General features: G+C 40.2%; 1 protein-coding gene across 3 annotated transcripts in view; it reads right to left on the bottom strand.

Moving 5' to 3' along the window:
- The window catches only part of EPSTI1 (epithelial stromal interaction 1), a 117,654-nt gene that overhangs the window by 86,586 nt on the left and 15,295 nt on the right, over nt 1–15,773 (bottom strand). For all 3 annotated transcript variants that reach the window (XM_077158339.1, XM_077158338.1, XM_077158337.1), the window contains exons 3-5: nt 15,531–15,614; nt 11,224–11,297; nt 10,477–10,560 (exon numbers count right to left, since the gene is read on the bottom strand). In XM_077158339.1, the coding sequence (XP_077014454.1) occupies nt 10,477–10,560; nt 11,224–11,297; nt 15,531–15,614 (242 nt within the window). The remainder of the gene's footprint in view (nt 1–10,476; nt 10,561–11,223; nt 11,298–15,530; nt 15,615–15,773) is intronic.

Genomic DNA, 15,773 nt, shown 5'->3' with positions numbered 1-15,773 from the left:
AATTAAAATGATAATAAATGGTTCAACAGTTCATACAAAATTTAGAAACACACCCAAGTTCCACCAAAGAATTCAGGAAAAGAATTTCAACAAGCCAAATCAACTCCCTTCTGACTTACAAACAGATACTTGAAGCTGTTGAGAGACTGAACCATAAATGTCATTTATAAAAAAAAAAAATGCATCTACTTGAATAGAAAAAGAGTTCATTTATTTTTTAATTAGTCATTAGGAGGACCTAGAGACAAAGGACTACTTCATATTTGACATCATTGCCATCATGGCTTTGGCATATTTTAATTCGGTTTAAATAAACTAGAAGCATTTGCTTCTCTCCACCATAACACACTTTATTTATTTTTTTATAAAACTTTGTCTTTTTTTTTTTACTATTATGATTATTTTTATTTTTTTCTCTATATTAACATTCTATATCTTTTTCTATTGTTTTGCTAGTTCTTTTCCTAAATCGATGCAAATGTACTAAGAAATGATGATCATGCATCTATGTGATGATGTTAAGAACTACTGATTGCATATGTAGAATGGAATGATTTCTAAATGTTGTGTTAATTTCTTTTTTTTTCTTTAATTAATAAAAAAAAAAAACTTGCCTATGAGAAGGAAAATTTCTAAAGAAGTTTAAAAGGAGTTGAAACAAGTTCCATAACACAGGAGAAAAACTGTTTCAAGTGAGTCCAAGGGAGATGGCAAGCAACTGGGTTTGCTTTAATAAAAAGCATTGGATTTGTCCAGCATGAAGACGTGTGAAAATGGATTATGGAAATCATCCCTTCTAAGCTCTGATGTACGTCTGGCTCTATCTTTCAAAGAGGGGGACAAAACTATTCATAGTGTTCATTTCCATGAAAATCTTCATTCTCACAGAACTGTTTACTGGTTCCCATATTGAAAGGCAAATGGATGATGATTTCAGTTTCAAGAAAAAAATGAGACAAAGGGAATGACCAGAATCAAAAGGGATCAGTTCCAATGCAAAGTAATTGGATTATCAATAAGATATAATGTCTAGGAAACAAACTAAGAGAGATTTTTGAAACAGAATAAACACGATAGCAATCTAGGAAAAATCCTGACTCATCAGACTCAAAGTGGTCAGTGGGAATCAACAACCTACAACCACCCCCACCCCCACCCCACCCCGCAAAAAATTAAAAAAAAAAACAAAACATCAAAAGGGTAAAAGACAACAAGCAAGGACTAGGTGTTAATTACACTGGTAATTAGTAACACTTCCCACAGTAGTGAGAAAACCCAAAATATCTGGGGACAGAGGCTGGGTTCCTTTAGCCAAGTCAGAAATTGAGACATTAACTGGTTTTAATCTCTTCACTAATAGATTATCACAGTGTGCAGCTCACCATACAGTCACACAGTAGCTAAGTTCTATCCAACAAAAGTCTATTTACACTTCAGCAGAAGCCCAAGGAGAAGTATTTTACAAAATACTAGAGGATCTGAGAAGTTTTTATCAATACTTAGCAACATACTGTTTTAATATAGAATCCAAATGCTTAGGTTTAATCAGACTCTATTTCCTTTTCATTTAACAGTGAGTTAAGGAGTTGCTCAAACGTAATTATCCATACATCCAAAGGCAGAATGTTAAATCTCAAGAACATGAAATCCAGAGGAAGAAAATACACGAATTCGCTCCAACTCTGCCAGCTGAATGACTGCAAGCAAATTGTTTAAAATATCCCTGAATCTCATTGATTCAACGTATTTCAAATGCCTAGTATATGCTGGATACTATGTTAGAGGCCTACTAAGTGGCAGTCCCTATGCTGGGCACTGGAGTCAAAAGCTGAGTCACATTCAGAATGTGGTTTTTAACCTTGGGTTCATGAATGAGCTGTATGGTAACTGAATAACATGCCTAACAGAACATGCACTCTTCACCTGAATCTACATAACTATAAGTGTGAACCCATTTGTAAAGATGTTATTATAATAAGGTGTGGTCAAACTGAATCAGGGTGAATCGTAATCCACATTGCTGAGGCCTTTATAAAAAGAGGAAATACAGAAACAGTCAGTCAGTAGAAACCAGAAACCAAAGAAGTCAGAAGATATAGAAGACAGAAGTCAGAGAAAGCCACAGGAGACCAAGGAAATCACCATGTGACAGAGACAGAGGTGCAAATTAAGGAGCCCCAAGGATTTGGCAAACCATCACCAGAATGTTACAGATTCCAAGAAACCGTGAGCCAATAAATTCTTGTTGCTTAAGCCAACCTGTTGTGTGGGATTTGTCATAGCAGCTCTAGCAAACTAAGACAAGCCATATATTGGAGATATGTCCATTTTTATAATGAGTGGGGCCAAAGCTTTCTTCAGATTCCTCAAGGAGTTGATGACCAAATAGAGGGATAGAAACCATGGATCTAAAAAGGAGTAGAAATTCTAGAATCCAGTCTTAATATACAAGCAAGAATTTTCTAGGAGGGGAAGGAGGTGGTGGGTTCAGAACTACTAAACTCTGTGATGTGGGCTCTCCACTGCCCAGGGGACCAGCAGAGGCAGTCCTTCTCATACTTCTAGCTCCTAGTTCTCTCTCTCTCCTGTTTCCCTCTTCCAGTTTTAAGGATCCTTGGAATGATATTTGATCAAACTGGATAATGCAGCATAATCTCCCTATTTTAAGGTCAATTGACTTAACAACCTTGATTCCACCTGAAAACTTAATTTTCCTCTGCCATGTAAAATAACAAATCACTGGTTCTGGGGATTAGGAGATGAACTTCTTTGGGGGGTGGAATGCATAATTCTACCTACCATTTGGCCTATATATTTCTTTTTAAATAAAAAAGGATCAGATACCCAACAAGTAAAATACTTCACAAAAGCTTCCTCAGCCCTCTGAGGCTTGGCTTCAGAATATGGGTAGTGGGTGAGGGGAAGGAGCAGCTCTTTCATTTAAAGCTAAGTAGTGGTATGCTGGTAAACATTTAGCAACAGTTGTCAGGGAGGAGGGAAGGTTGGCTTGTAGCATGTACTGCTTTCCACATAAGAGACTCCAGTATACCACTGAAAATAAACATACCATCAACCTACTCCAGGTGGAGAATTCAAGCACCTCAATGCCCTTTCCAGGCCTCACTGACCTGACCAGATGCTAAAGAGCAGGTGTCCATTTACACCCTCTTATTTATCAAGAATTCAGAGAACACCCACAAATGCAGGCTGGGAATGCAGTTTGCTTTCCCAGCAGGATCCACTGGACTCAACGTTACACACGCAAATGACCTCTCTTGGGGAGGAAAAACTAAAGGGAAACAAGAGAGCTGGGTGTGCCAGTTTGAAAATATTATGTACCCCAGAGAAGCCATGTTTTAATCCTGATCCAATCTTGTGGGAGCAGCCATTCCTTTAAATCCTGATCAATACTGTAGGTTGGAATCTTTCGATTAGATTATCTCCATGGAGATGTGATGCACCCAGTTGTAAGTGTGACCTTTTGATTAGATGGAGACATGACTCACCCCCTTCCAGGTGGGCCTTGACTAGTTTACTGGAATCCTTTAATAAAGGAGACATTTTGGAGAAAGTCATAAATAACAGAAGCCTCAAAGCTGACAGAAATGACAGAGTTAACAGAAACTTCAAAGCAGGGCTTACACAGATCCCAACACATGGACAACAGAGACACAAATGTTTGGAGATGTTTGGCACCCAGCAGACTTTGCCATGGGATTTTAAGCAAGCCAGAACCTGGAAAGAACCAAGGGAAGTCAAGAGATGAAAGCCAGCCTTGGAGAAGTACAGCGAGGAGCCCCCACAAGAAACAGAGGCTGAAAGCAACAGAGCTCAGGAGCAAGGGACCAGCATATGCCATCCACGTGACTACCCAGCTGACAGAGGTACTCCTGACCCATCGGCTGTGCTGGTTTGAAAGGATGTATGGATCCTAGGAAAGCATGTTTTAATCAAAATCCCATTTCATAAAGGTAGAATAATCCCTATTCAATACTATATGTTTGAAACTGTAATCAGATCTGCCTGATGATGTGAATTAGTCAAGAATGGTTGTTAAGCTGGATTAGGTGACATGTCTCAACCCATTTGGGTGGGTCTTAATAAGTTTCTGGAGTTCTATAAAAGAGAAAAAATTTTGGAGAAAGAAGGAGAGATTTCTGAGAGAGCAGAGAATGACCTAGCCACAAGAAGCATAGTTCACCAACCAACAACCTTTGGAGATGAAGAAGGAAAATGCCTCCCAAGGAGCTTCATGAAATAAGAAGCCAGGAGAAGAAGCTAACAGAAGATGCCATGTTCACCATATGCCCTTCCAGATGAGAGAGAAGCCCTGACTGTGTTCACCATGTGCCCTTCTCACCTGAAAGAGAAACCCTGAACTTCATCGGCCTTCTTGAACCAAGGTATCTTTCTCTGAATGCCTTAGATTGGACATTTCTATAGACTTATTTTAACTGGGACATTTTCTTGGCCTTAGAACTATAAACTAGCAACTTATTAAATTCCCCTTTTTTAAAAGCCATTTTGTTTCTGGTATATTGTACTCCAGCAGCTAGCGAACTAGAACATCAGCCTTTCTTGAATTAAGTAACTTTCTAAGATAAAGGATGCCTTAGTTTGGACAATTTTATAGGCTTAGAACTATAAACTTATAACTTATTAAATTCCTCTTTTTTAAAAGCTGTTCCAGTTCTGGTATATCACAATAGCTGCTTGCAAACTAACACAGATTTTGGTACCAGAGAAATGGAGTGCTGCAGTTTGCAAATACCAAACATGTTGAAACAGCTTTTTAAATGGATAAGGGGGAGATTTTGGAAGAGTTGTGAGGAGCTTGATAGAGAATGCCTAAAATGCTTTAAGGAGAGTGTTGGTAGAAATGTGTACTCTAAGGAGTCTTCTTATATGGGCTTAGACAGATATAATGCATGTGTTATTGCAAACTGGAAGGAAGGTGACCCTTGTTTTAAAGTGGTACAGAATCTTGCAAAATTGTGTACTGCGGTTGGATAGAAATAAGAATTTAAAGGCAACATAGAATACTTAGCTGAGGAAATTTCCAAATTAAATATGGAAAGTGCAGCCTGGTTTCTCCTTGCAGCTTATAGTGAAATGCAACAGGAAAGAGATAAGTTGAGAACTGAACTCTTGGGTACAAAGAAAACAGAAATTGATGTTCTGGAAAATTCTGGGGTTCCAGAAAGTGAGACCCAGTGAATAGGGCCCCACATGAGGATTTATCCCACCATGGAAGTAGTCAGTCATTACAAGACAAGTGAGGATTGGAGATGGAGTTATCCAGAAAGGATGTATGAAAGTCCTTTTGTCCGATGGGCATGATCCCAGGTATTTCATAGAAAACCAACAAGAGTGTTGTGGGTTTGTATAAATGGAACCACTGCCAGTCTGGACTGAAGGAACAGAAAATGGGAGAAAGTGAAGGAAAAATATCTTCAGAGGCAGAACCATGGAAGCTAAAGTCTAGAGCCAGGAAACCTAGGACCAGGAGAGTGGACTGACCCATTAACAGAGATGGTGAGTTTGCCCTGGAACCAGAGGGTGGACCTTCTGCTTCATTGTTCAGGAAGAGCTGTGCCACCTCAGGCCTCAAAGGGGGTAGAATGTATAAGCCCAGGATTAGGGGGAGCCTGGTTGCTACCCATTGTTCTGGAGGAGTTGACAGTGTGCCCCGGAGATGGCAGAGATACTGAGTACTGCCCTGAAGCTTGGAGAGGGTGGAACCAAAAAGGTGGTCTCCCAGTAGAGCCCAGCATTGCACCACACTCAGCATTTGCAGAGAGAGCAAGGCTGCTGAGTAGGCCTTTGGAAAGGGCGGGATTGCCGCTTTTTAAACCCCAAGGATAAATGACTCTCAGTCTTTGAAATTTATGACCCGGCAATACCACTACACGGTATATACTCAGAAGAACTGAAGGCAGTGACACAAAAGACATTTGCACACTGATGTTCATAGCAGCTCACAACTGCCAAAAGATGGAAACAATCCAAGTGCCCATCCCCAAACAAAAGGATAAACAAAATGTGGTATAAACACATGATGGAACATTATGCAGCAATAAGATGAAATGAGGTCCTGAAGGGCATGACAAGATGGATGAACCTTGAGGACATAATGCTAAGTAAATAAGCCAGATACAAAAGGACAGATACTGTATGATTTTGCTATTATGACCCTGGTAAAGGTAAATTCAGAGGTTTATAATGTAGAAAACAGGAGACCTAGAGAGACATGGAAACTAGAGATGGGTGAATGGTTAGTTAAAGAGGTTGAACTTAAAAGTAAGAGAACGGAGAAAAGTGATGATAGTTCAATAGTGGGGTTATAAGTAATATGCCATATTGAAGAGGAATATGATTGAAAGGGGCTATATAGAACCATGTATCCCATCAATTAACACCACAAATATAAATAAGTTCTTGCATGAACTACTTAAAAGGTATGAACCTTGTACAAACAGTCAACAGTGAGGGGTATGGGAGTGAAACTACTATTGCATATTATGGCATGTATTTAACAGGAAGATATCAACAGTACCACAGCAATACCAGGGGTAAATAATTGGGGTGCGGGGGAAGGGACAAGAGTTAAGGGGAGGTTTAGATTTGCTATTTGATGAGGGTGTGTTTATCTGCTATTTTTCCTCTTTGGAGCAAAGAAAATTGTCTAAAATTAAGAGTGCTGATGATTGTAAAACTAAGTGAGGATATTGTAAGACATGGATTGTTTATTCTGGAAATTATCTACGATGCCTAATGGATGGAGGTGGCCGAAGGATACATTAACAGAGAAGCAGAAAGGTAGACTGTGGTACAAAAATATGATGGAATATTGTGCAGCTACAGAAAGGAATGAAGTCATGAGGCAGGCAACAAAAGTGAATGAACCTTGCAGAAACTATGTTGTGCAAAATAAGCCAGAAACAAAAGAATATTGTATGGTTACTTTTAGAAAATACTCATATGAAAATTCGGGCCTCGATTATAAGATTTTATAGCAGTCACGTGTAGTCCAGAGTTGTAAGTGCTATTCCTAGATTCTGAGATGCTGTGCTATATATATATATAACCTGGTATTTCCCTGGAACTTTGGTTACCCATGTGACATCTAAGTCTCAGAGTAATTCTGCTGGTCCAAAAGTCAGCACTGCCACATGAAACAACTGTTAAAGAAACTGAAAAAGAGATCAGGCTTCAATTAGAGATAAGAACAAAACCAATTGGGTCAGGACTCAGGTAAATGAGAATACAGGGGTAAGAAGGACGTTGTCTGTATTTTAGAACTTCACCTACTGTATGAGATGAAAGGAAGAGAGGTTTATCTTGTTCAAAAATCTACATTTTCTATAGCATATAATCAAACTCAACCTGTCTGGAAAACAACCCAAACACATGGAGCCTAGAATGGGAATGAGGGCTTATAATTCTATGTAATTTAATGTAAGGCCCAGACACATCCCACAGAGTGTTGAGCAGATAATAAAAAAGGGCAAAGTTCCTTGAGGGATGAAGAAATGTATGAAACTACTAAATTTTACCACCAGGGAGATCTCAGATACAGTCTCAAACGTTAGAGACTCCCGGTCAAAAGGCCAAACACTTGATCATGAGGCTTGCCCTTATGAAATGTATTTCTATAGCAATGAGTCTAAGCCTACCTATAATAATGACTAAGAGTTACTTACAGAAAACCTCTTTTGTTGCTCAGATGTGGCCTCTCTCTCTCTAAACCCAACTCTGCAAGGAAAATCATTACCCTACCCTCTGTATGAGACATGATATCCAGGGGTGAAAGTCTCCCTGGCATCATGGGACATGACTCCCAGGGATGAGGCTGGCCCTGGCATCATGGGATTGACAATGCCTTCCTTGACTAAAAAGGGGAAAAGAAATGCAACAAAATAAGGTCTTAGTGGCTAAGAGAGTTCAAATAGAGTAGAGAAGCTATTCTGGAGGCTATTTTTATACAAGCTATAGCTAGACATTACTAATTGCCATGGTTTCCCAAATCCCAACCAAAGTTCTTGAAATTGTGGAACTGTAATCCAGACCAAACTTTGAAATCTGTTCTATAACCATTTGTTAAAATGTACTTGGAAATTTATTGATATATATATTTCACAATTTAAAAAATTAAAAAAAAAAAAAGAAGAAGTGTTCTACAAGAACAGCCGTTATCACTTCCCTTGGCCATTTTCATACCAGCAATATGAAGTGTATCATTTCTAGATGGCTAATGTCCATATTTCTTTCATCTGACACCAGCTACTAAATGGGCTTATATTTAGTAAGAAGAGCCATGGATTTATAGACGGGAAGGGGTAAATCATGGGGGCTGTGCAGACCAATCAGCTATGGAGGCCAGAGAAATGTGTGGAAGGACCAGGGTGAATAGTTTCTTCTTTTAAAAAGTAGTTTGCATCACCTGGGGAGCTGGTCAAAATGCAAATTCTGAATAAGAAGGGCTAGGGTGTGCCCGTGATTCTGCATTTCTAACCAACTTCCAGGTTATGCCACTGGTCCCAGGACCTTGTTTTGAACAGTAGGAGTCCACCCAGCAACTCACTCACCCTCATCTCTCAATTTTGGGAAAATTTACACCAATAGCTATTATATTCATCTCAGGAGTCCACCCAGCAACTCACTCACCCTCATCTCTCAATTTTGGGAAAATTTACACCAATAGCTATTATATTCATCTCATAAGAAAAGCCAAACCAATTAAGATTTTTATATGCCATGGTATATGTCTACTGTTACAGTATACTGTAGAAAGGGACAAAATCTTCTTTTAGTAATGACAAAGAAAATAGCTTCAGCCGCTAATGTTTCTGAGTAGTACACATTATTTAACCTAGGAAGAAATGAGCTACAGGTAACCTACAAGCTGGCCAATCATGGGTATTAAATGACAAGTAATAAATGGCTTTTAAGGTTAAAAGGTTGCAACTCAGTAATTCTTCAGGGTCTGCAAGTCTCTTAATTCAGTTCCTGGTGATGATTTAATGGTTTTCTTTGTTCTGCCTGAAATGTAGAGGGGCTTGCTCTATAACAGGAGTGCCTCCTCTACAACCACAAGACCAACGTGTGAACCTGTTTTGGGAGAAGAAAATGGGGGAAAAGAAGATTTAGATAAAGAGAAGGAGAGTGGGAAATAAAGAGGTAGGAGGAGACAGAAAAATCTTACCTTTGACATAAAAGTTACTGCAATCAAAATCTTACAGCGAAGGTGTAATAGCTGAGACTGAAAACAGCTTGCCGAATCAAACTAGGTAAGCAAGGTTACTCTATTGTTCAGTTTAACCTTCACATTTCATTACAGATCATCACTCATAATCCTCATATTCAGGTCCCGTCACCTCCCCACTCCCAGGGTCTATATCTCTACAGCCACAGGGTCTCTCATGGCCTTCGGAGAAGAGGAGGTGGTACTTACAAACAGATTTACTGGTACAATTCAGAAAGGGCTGGAGGCTGTGCCAGGTCACACAGCACAGCGGGACACCTTCCAAGAAACACTTAACAGTCTGCTCTTCAGCTAGGGGAAGGGAGGCTCACGTACTCCTGTGTGTCCCAAAAGCTTTTGGCTTCATTAACTTGAACTGGTAAAACATCTGTTGCTTGGTAACCAGATTTAAATGCTTTTAAAAGAGACAGAGGGAGAGAAAGAGGAAGGGAAGGAGGGAAGGAAGGAAAGGAGGGAGGGAGGGAGAGATAGATGGAGGGAGGGAAGAAAACCATAGGAAGAGAAACTGTGTTTCTGTGACTCCTACCTGCAGCCAGTGTTACGCATAGTAATCATGTAGGATGTCATACGTCACGAGTTAAGCCCCTGTCCCCAAACCTCCCACACTTAAAACTTCCTGCAGCTTAGGGCTCTGTGGGGAACGGGAGTAGACAGTGGGGTGGAACAATATGGCATTCTTCCTCCTTCCCTGTCAATAGGGCGTTTTTAAAAGATTTTTCCCCCAAGAGTACCAAAACCGAAAACATCACTTTGAGCTTAGAACAGAGCCATCACCAATGTGAAATACAGATGCAAGCCATTTCCTTCAGCAATAGAGAAGGCAGGGTCATCTCTATTGTACTCATCCTAGAAAATTCAATGTTTGGATTGAAGTAGGGCAGCATCTCATTGAATGCCACTGTAACTAATCGCTTGGAGTATATTTGATATTCTGATCAAATACACTGTTACCACTTTGATCTCTCCCAGGACCAGCCTGCTTGGGTTCAAAAGATCCTAGTTCTTCTACTTATTAGCTGGATACCCTTGGGCAAGTTATCTATCCTTTCTGTGTCCATTTCCCCATTTAAAAATTTGGGGAATAGTAATACGTACTTCGTAGGGTTATCATGAGGTTTAAATGAGTTACCACATGGACAGTGTCTGGGAGAGAAATTGGCATGTGTCAGGTGTTCATAAATGTCAGCTAATCATTCTCACCACCATCTTACCTTCTCTCTCTGAATTGCCTTCATTTTTTGGATTTCAGCTTCCTCAGCTTCCTTCTTGATTCTAATAGACTCCTCTCTTTTTAGCTAAAATGCATTGAGATTACAGAGGACAAAAAGTTACATTTTTTCAGCCTGAACCTTAGGAACACAAAATTATGATGAAAGGCAAATTACAGTATTGTTTGTGCTTAACTTTGACATGATTATAGGTTGTTACTTCAAGCCACCGAGATCATAGAGAACGGCTGGGCTATAACTATAGCTCACGAAATTTTACTTTTAGTGTTTCTTCCTTGGTTCATCCCTCTTTCTTGTTCTCTCTCTCTCTCTCTGAATTGAGGAGAAAAGGATTAGATAATTTTTCCTGATTATAAAACTCAAAATGCTGACTGTCAAAATCACTGGGTGTCTTAAATCATTCTGTACTATTTCCACGACTGGAATGCAGTAAACAAATCTGTGTTCTCGGAACCAAAACATATAAAACATAGTAGAGTTCATTTAAACTAGAAAAATAATGCATCATCTGAATCCAGGATCCTGTTGTCTGATGTATGGCCTGGAGAGGTCTAAGTACTCATCTCCTCACTTCTCACTTCCTAACTGCTCTGCTTCCCAGGGTTTCCTTTTGCAATGGGTTTAAAGCTTTTATGCTTTTGGTAAAGTAACTGTGTTGGTTCATGCTTACTTGAAAGTCCTGGTACTCAAATTCCTTGCCAAATTAAACTAGAAGATATGGATTCTGACCTTTTGCTGGTATTTAGATTGCATCAGTTGGAATTGTTGTTTCTGCCTCACTTCAGCCTCAGATTGGCTTCCACCTAAGGAAAAAGTCATGAAGGTGAGACATGAACATTAAGCTGATAAATCAGTCGTCAAAGGCAAATTAATACATTATGAGTCTACAACATGAGTTTAGCATGTTTATACCCTTGGAAATAAAAGCATAAACAGTTTATTTTAATAAGGATGGAAGTAAAATCATAGCCAGTTTTTTTTTTTTAAATATGACAATACAGAATGGTAACTGCTTAAAAGAGAAATGGAGTTGGACAGAAGGAGGAAGCCATGTTCTTAAAAGAAGCAGACAATCCTACTAAGGTTTTTTACTCATGTAGGTATTAGAGTCTTTACTTAGATGGATATCAGACTTCAAGGGACAGATTAAGCAATAAAAGTAGTACATCCATGCTCTGGTGCAGAAGCAACTGAAGACTCATAGCCAGTTCTTTGAGAAAGCACTGGGTCCTGTTCACCATAGGGCTTTGAGTGGGTAGCACCCATTTCTCCTCACTGAGACATGAGGATAACATTGACTGGGAGTGGGAGATTTATAGGGAAGTTTGAAATGGTGCTGGGTGATGGTCTTAAATGTTAAGAAGACAATTATAAAACATATCTGAGGGCTGGATCTGTGGAGGGCAGCTAAAGCTCTTGGCTGTGATGATCAGGAAGTTAGAATAAAGTATGTCTAGACATTGAAGAAGAAAATAGTGCACCTGCCTTCTCAATTTTAGAACATTCCTCCCGCTCGAGTATGGCCATCCCTTAACCTAATAAAGAAGAAGATTGATGATGCTTCAATAGCTTTTCATCTTCTAACCCCATTGTTCTAAATGCCATTGGCAAAACTCAGGAGGTCCTTGGAGATATTGCTACTGGACAAGCATGGAGTCTTTATAACTTAGTTTTAAAAGTGCAATGGGAATTTCTAGTTAATAGCTCACCATAAATCCATTCTATTCATTGTTCTTTCTTTAGGTATTTAAGAGAAAAATATGAATGCTTGATTATTTGTCTGCTTTCTCTTGAGCTCAAAATAATTTGGGACCAGAGATCCTCACAGCTTGACAATTGCTGTTTAGGGGGTTTTCTCAGTGGTTTGCAAGCATGGCGTGCAACTTTTAACATTCCTTTGAAATAATTCTTTGGTGCTCTGGCCACTAAAAGTGTCAGTTCTCTGAAAGAAGATGCATTAAAACATTGCATTTGCTGTAATTTTTATAATCAAACTGGTAAAGATACCTTATAGGACTTTCTGATTTCTAAAACATATATAAGGCCTATTTGGCTTAGGCCCTATAATCTGTGATGCAGAGGACTGGAGGAATGGGTGAGAAATAGTGAGGATTCTTGAAGCTTTTAACTAATCTCACAGCTACTTTCATTATCTCCTAGAGCCATTTTTAAATAGTTTTAAAGGGTGGAGGAGAATGGGAGTAACTGAAAATTAGAAGAGACGAAGAAAGCCAGATGTCTAAGCCTTTGTAGATTTTGCCCAAAATTCATCTCATAATTTAATGCAGTCTAGAATTTTCTTTCCTATCCCCTAGTTCCCAGCCACCACCACCCCACCCCCCACCCCCCTGCCACACACACACAAACACACACACACACACTCGACCAGTCCTAGATACTCCAACTAACAGGAAGTTGAAATGAGACTCCTGCCTCACTTCTGGCTAAGGCTTCAACATAGTAGGTACCAAGTGCTCCAAATCCCAGTGAGGTGCCTGGCTCCCTAAATAGGATCTGCAGAGGAGGTAAGCAAAAAACCAGCTTGAGGATCATCTTCAGCCTATAAAAGAGGTTGAAACCTGAGGGAAGATTTAGTTGGAAAGAGTATGCTGGATGTGAATTTCATCCACTCCGTGGATGTGTCTGGAGAAGGAGAATCTTCAGCTTGAGGAAAGCAGGTTTAGAAAACTTTTAGGTTTACTAAAAGTTACTTGAAGAGCTTACCCTGTGCTCTAGTTCGAAAGTATTACGTACCCCAGAAAAGCCATGTTTTAATCCTGATCCAATTTTGTGGGAGCAGCCATTTCTTTTCATCGTGATTCAGTAATGTAGCTTGGACACTTTTGATTATATTATCTCCACAGAGAGGTGACACATCCAATTGTGAGTGTGACCTTTTGATTAGATGGAGATGTTATTCACCCACTCCAGGTGGGTCTTGATTAGTTTTCTAGAGTTTTTAAAAGAGGAAATATTTTTGAGAAACCTCAGAAATGACAGAGTTGACAGAGAGAGCAGAGACAAGTTGTCTGGAGCTGCTTAGTGCCCAGCAGACATTGCCATGTGCCTTCCCATGAGATGTTAAGCAAGCCAGAACCTGAAGAGAGCCAAAAGAAACCAGGAGATGGAAGCCAGCCCCAGAGAAGCAAAGTGAGGAAGCCCCACAGGAACAGAGGCTGAAAGCAACAAAGTCCAAGAGTAAGGGACCAGCAGATGCCAGCCACGTGATTTCCCAGCTGAAAAAAGGTGTTTTAGATCCATCTACCTTCCTTGAATTAAGATATCTTTCACTTGATGCCTTAGTTTGGACATTTTTATAGGTTTAGAAACTGTAAATTTGCAATTTATTAAATTCCCCTCTTAAAAGCTTTTCCTTTTCTGTATATCACATTCTGGCAGCATTTAAGAAACTAATACACCCTATGTCTCCAGGAGAACAAGGGACCCAATGGACCTATGCGTGGAAAAGTGGAGCCTAAAGCCAGAGACTGTGACCAGTTGGCTATTCAGTTGGGACATCAAGAGGAGATGGCAACATTGCAGATGGCTGTACTCCCAGTGTTTGTGGGAACAAAGGATGCATGGGTGTTCCCTGTACATTCCTGTAGAATGCCGGACTAAATTATCATAAAGGGTTCCTACAAGGGCCATCTAAGGGGATAATGAGCCCAAGAAAGACAGTCTACCAAGAGACAAGGATGAAGTCATAAGCAGCCAATGGAAAAAACGTGTCATCTCTGGCAGAGAAATACAGGTGAGAGATAGGGGAAGAGGCATTGCAGAACTCAAAGAACCCCAGGAAAGAGTAAGAAGGAAAACTGGCCAAGGCTTGAAGAATGAAGAGCCAGCACATCACAGACCCTAACCTCTCCTATCCTCCCCTTCCTCTTGTACCCTGGAGAGGTCAGAATCTTGTGGCAGAGGAATCAATAGGGGAAAAATCCAGACAGGCTTCTTTCCCCTTGCTAGCTTTCTATCTGACATAGGCCTGGGCTGGACAGGAAAGAAGCACTTGTCTTTCATTAGTAACAGCACCTTAACCAGTATCTAGGACTCAGCGTTCATTTCTGAAATTAGATGGTTTTATGCCTAGAACTAGCTTGACTCTCCATTCATTTTTTCTATTATTTGAGAATGACCCAAATGATCAAATGATCTGTTCCCATTTCATCCAAAGAGGATGGGAAAAAATGTTTGCTCAAAGCTGGTGTGAGGTGCCCAGTTAGGAAGGAATAAAGCTGTTCCCTCTTCATACCCCTCAAATCCAGCTTTGTCAGTGCAAAGATGAACGCTCACTTCAGGTCAACCCCATCCAAGGAATGAGAGTGGAATAACCACAATAATTCTATTACTGCCACTCACTAAATCATTTCCAAATCACTTATTTTTGCCTCTACATTAGGAGAAATACTTCTCTAAAGCTGGCATGACCACAGTTGGCCCCCAACTCTAGACACATTTACATGAACTAAATCTGTAAGGAAGACAAGACTCAAACAATTCCTGTTAGATGGCATCCCCTCTGAATGACTCAAATACCAAAAGGCAGTTCAGACATTCAGTCACCCCGGCAGCACGCTTACCAGAAACCCAAAGGTCTCTATCTTTAGAAATGAAAACACCAGTGGCACTTTCCTTTCTACCCACCACTGGGTCTCCAGCTTAATTTTGGAATTGACTCTCCATTCATTTTTTCTCACATTAGCATTTAACCACAATTAATAGCCTTGTCTATGTGTACCACGCCAGGCAGGCTTTCTTCAGAATTGATCATCTAAGGGGCTTACATCACCTGGCAATTAAGCCTTCACTTTATTCCCAGATAAGTGTGGTATGATACGTTTGCCACTTGCAGAAAATCAGAAACAACCATAGTTATTTCAGTTTGAGTGTTTCAGCTTTAAGTGCATTTCACCCCAAGCAGCCCAGCAACCAAACCCCCCGTAATGTGCATTCAAAGACAAATGAGCAGGTGTTAACAAGGTCCTTGGTGGCCCTCCCCTCCCCAAGCAGGCAACTGATCTGCTTTGCCTTACCTAGTCGCCTTGGCACCAGGTTAACTGGTTTAGCTCTATTCTGCTCCTTCCACTTCTCCAGGTTCTCCAGCTCTTTCTCAGCAACTAAGTCACGTGAGAAACAGCAGATCATCAATTACGAGAATGTGAAAAGGAAACTGGTCCCTCCAAAGCACAGAAAAGAAATGACCTATTACAGGGCAATGAATTGCTCGTGGGTCTGAGGTGGCCAGAGCAGGCAAACCATCCAGGAAAGGAAGACCA

The sequence above is a fragment of the Tamandua tetradactyla genome, chromosome 4 (assembly GCF_023851605.1).
Source record: "Tamandua tetradactyla isolate mTamTet1 chromosome 4, mTamTet1.pri, whole genome shotgun sequence".
In the NCBI taxonomy this organism is placed as follows: Eukaryota; Metazoa; Chordata; class Mammalia; order Pilosa; family Myrmecophagidae; genus Tamandua; species Tamandua tetradactyla.
The sequence above is the reverse complement of the archived record's forward strand: the minus strand, read 5'-3'. Positions and strand labels throughout refer to the sequence as shown.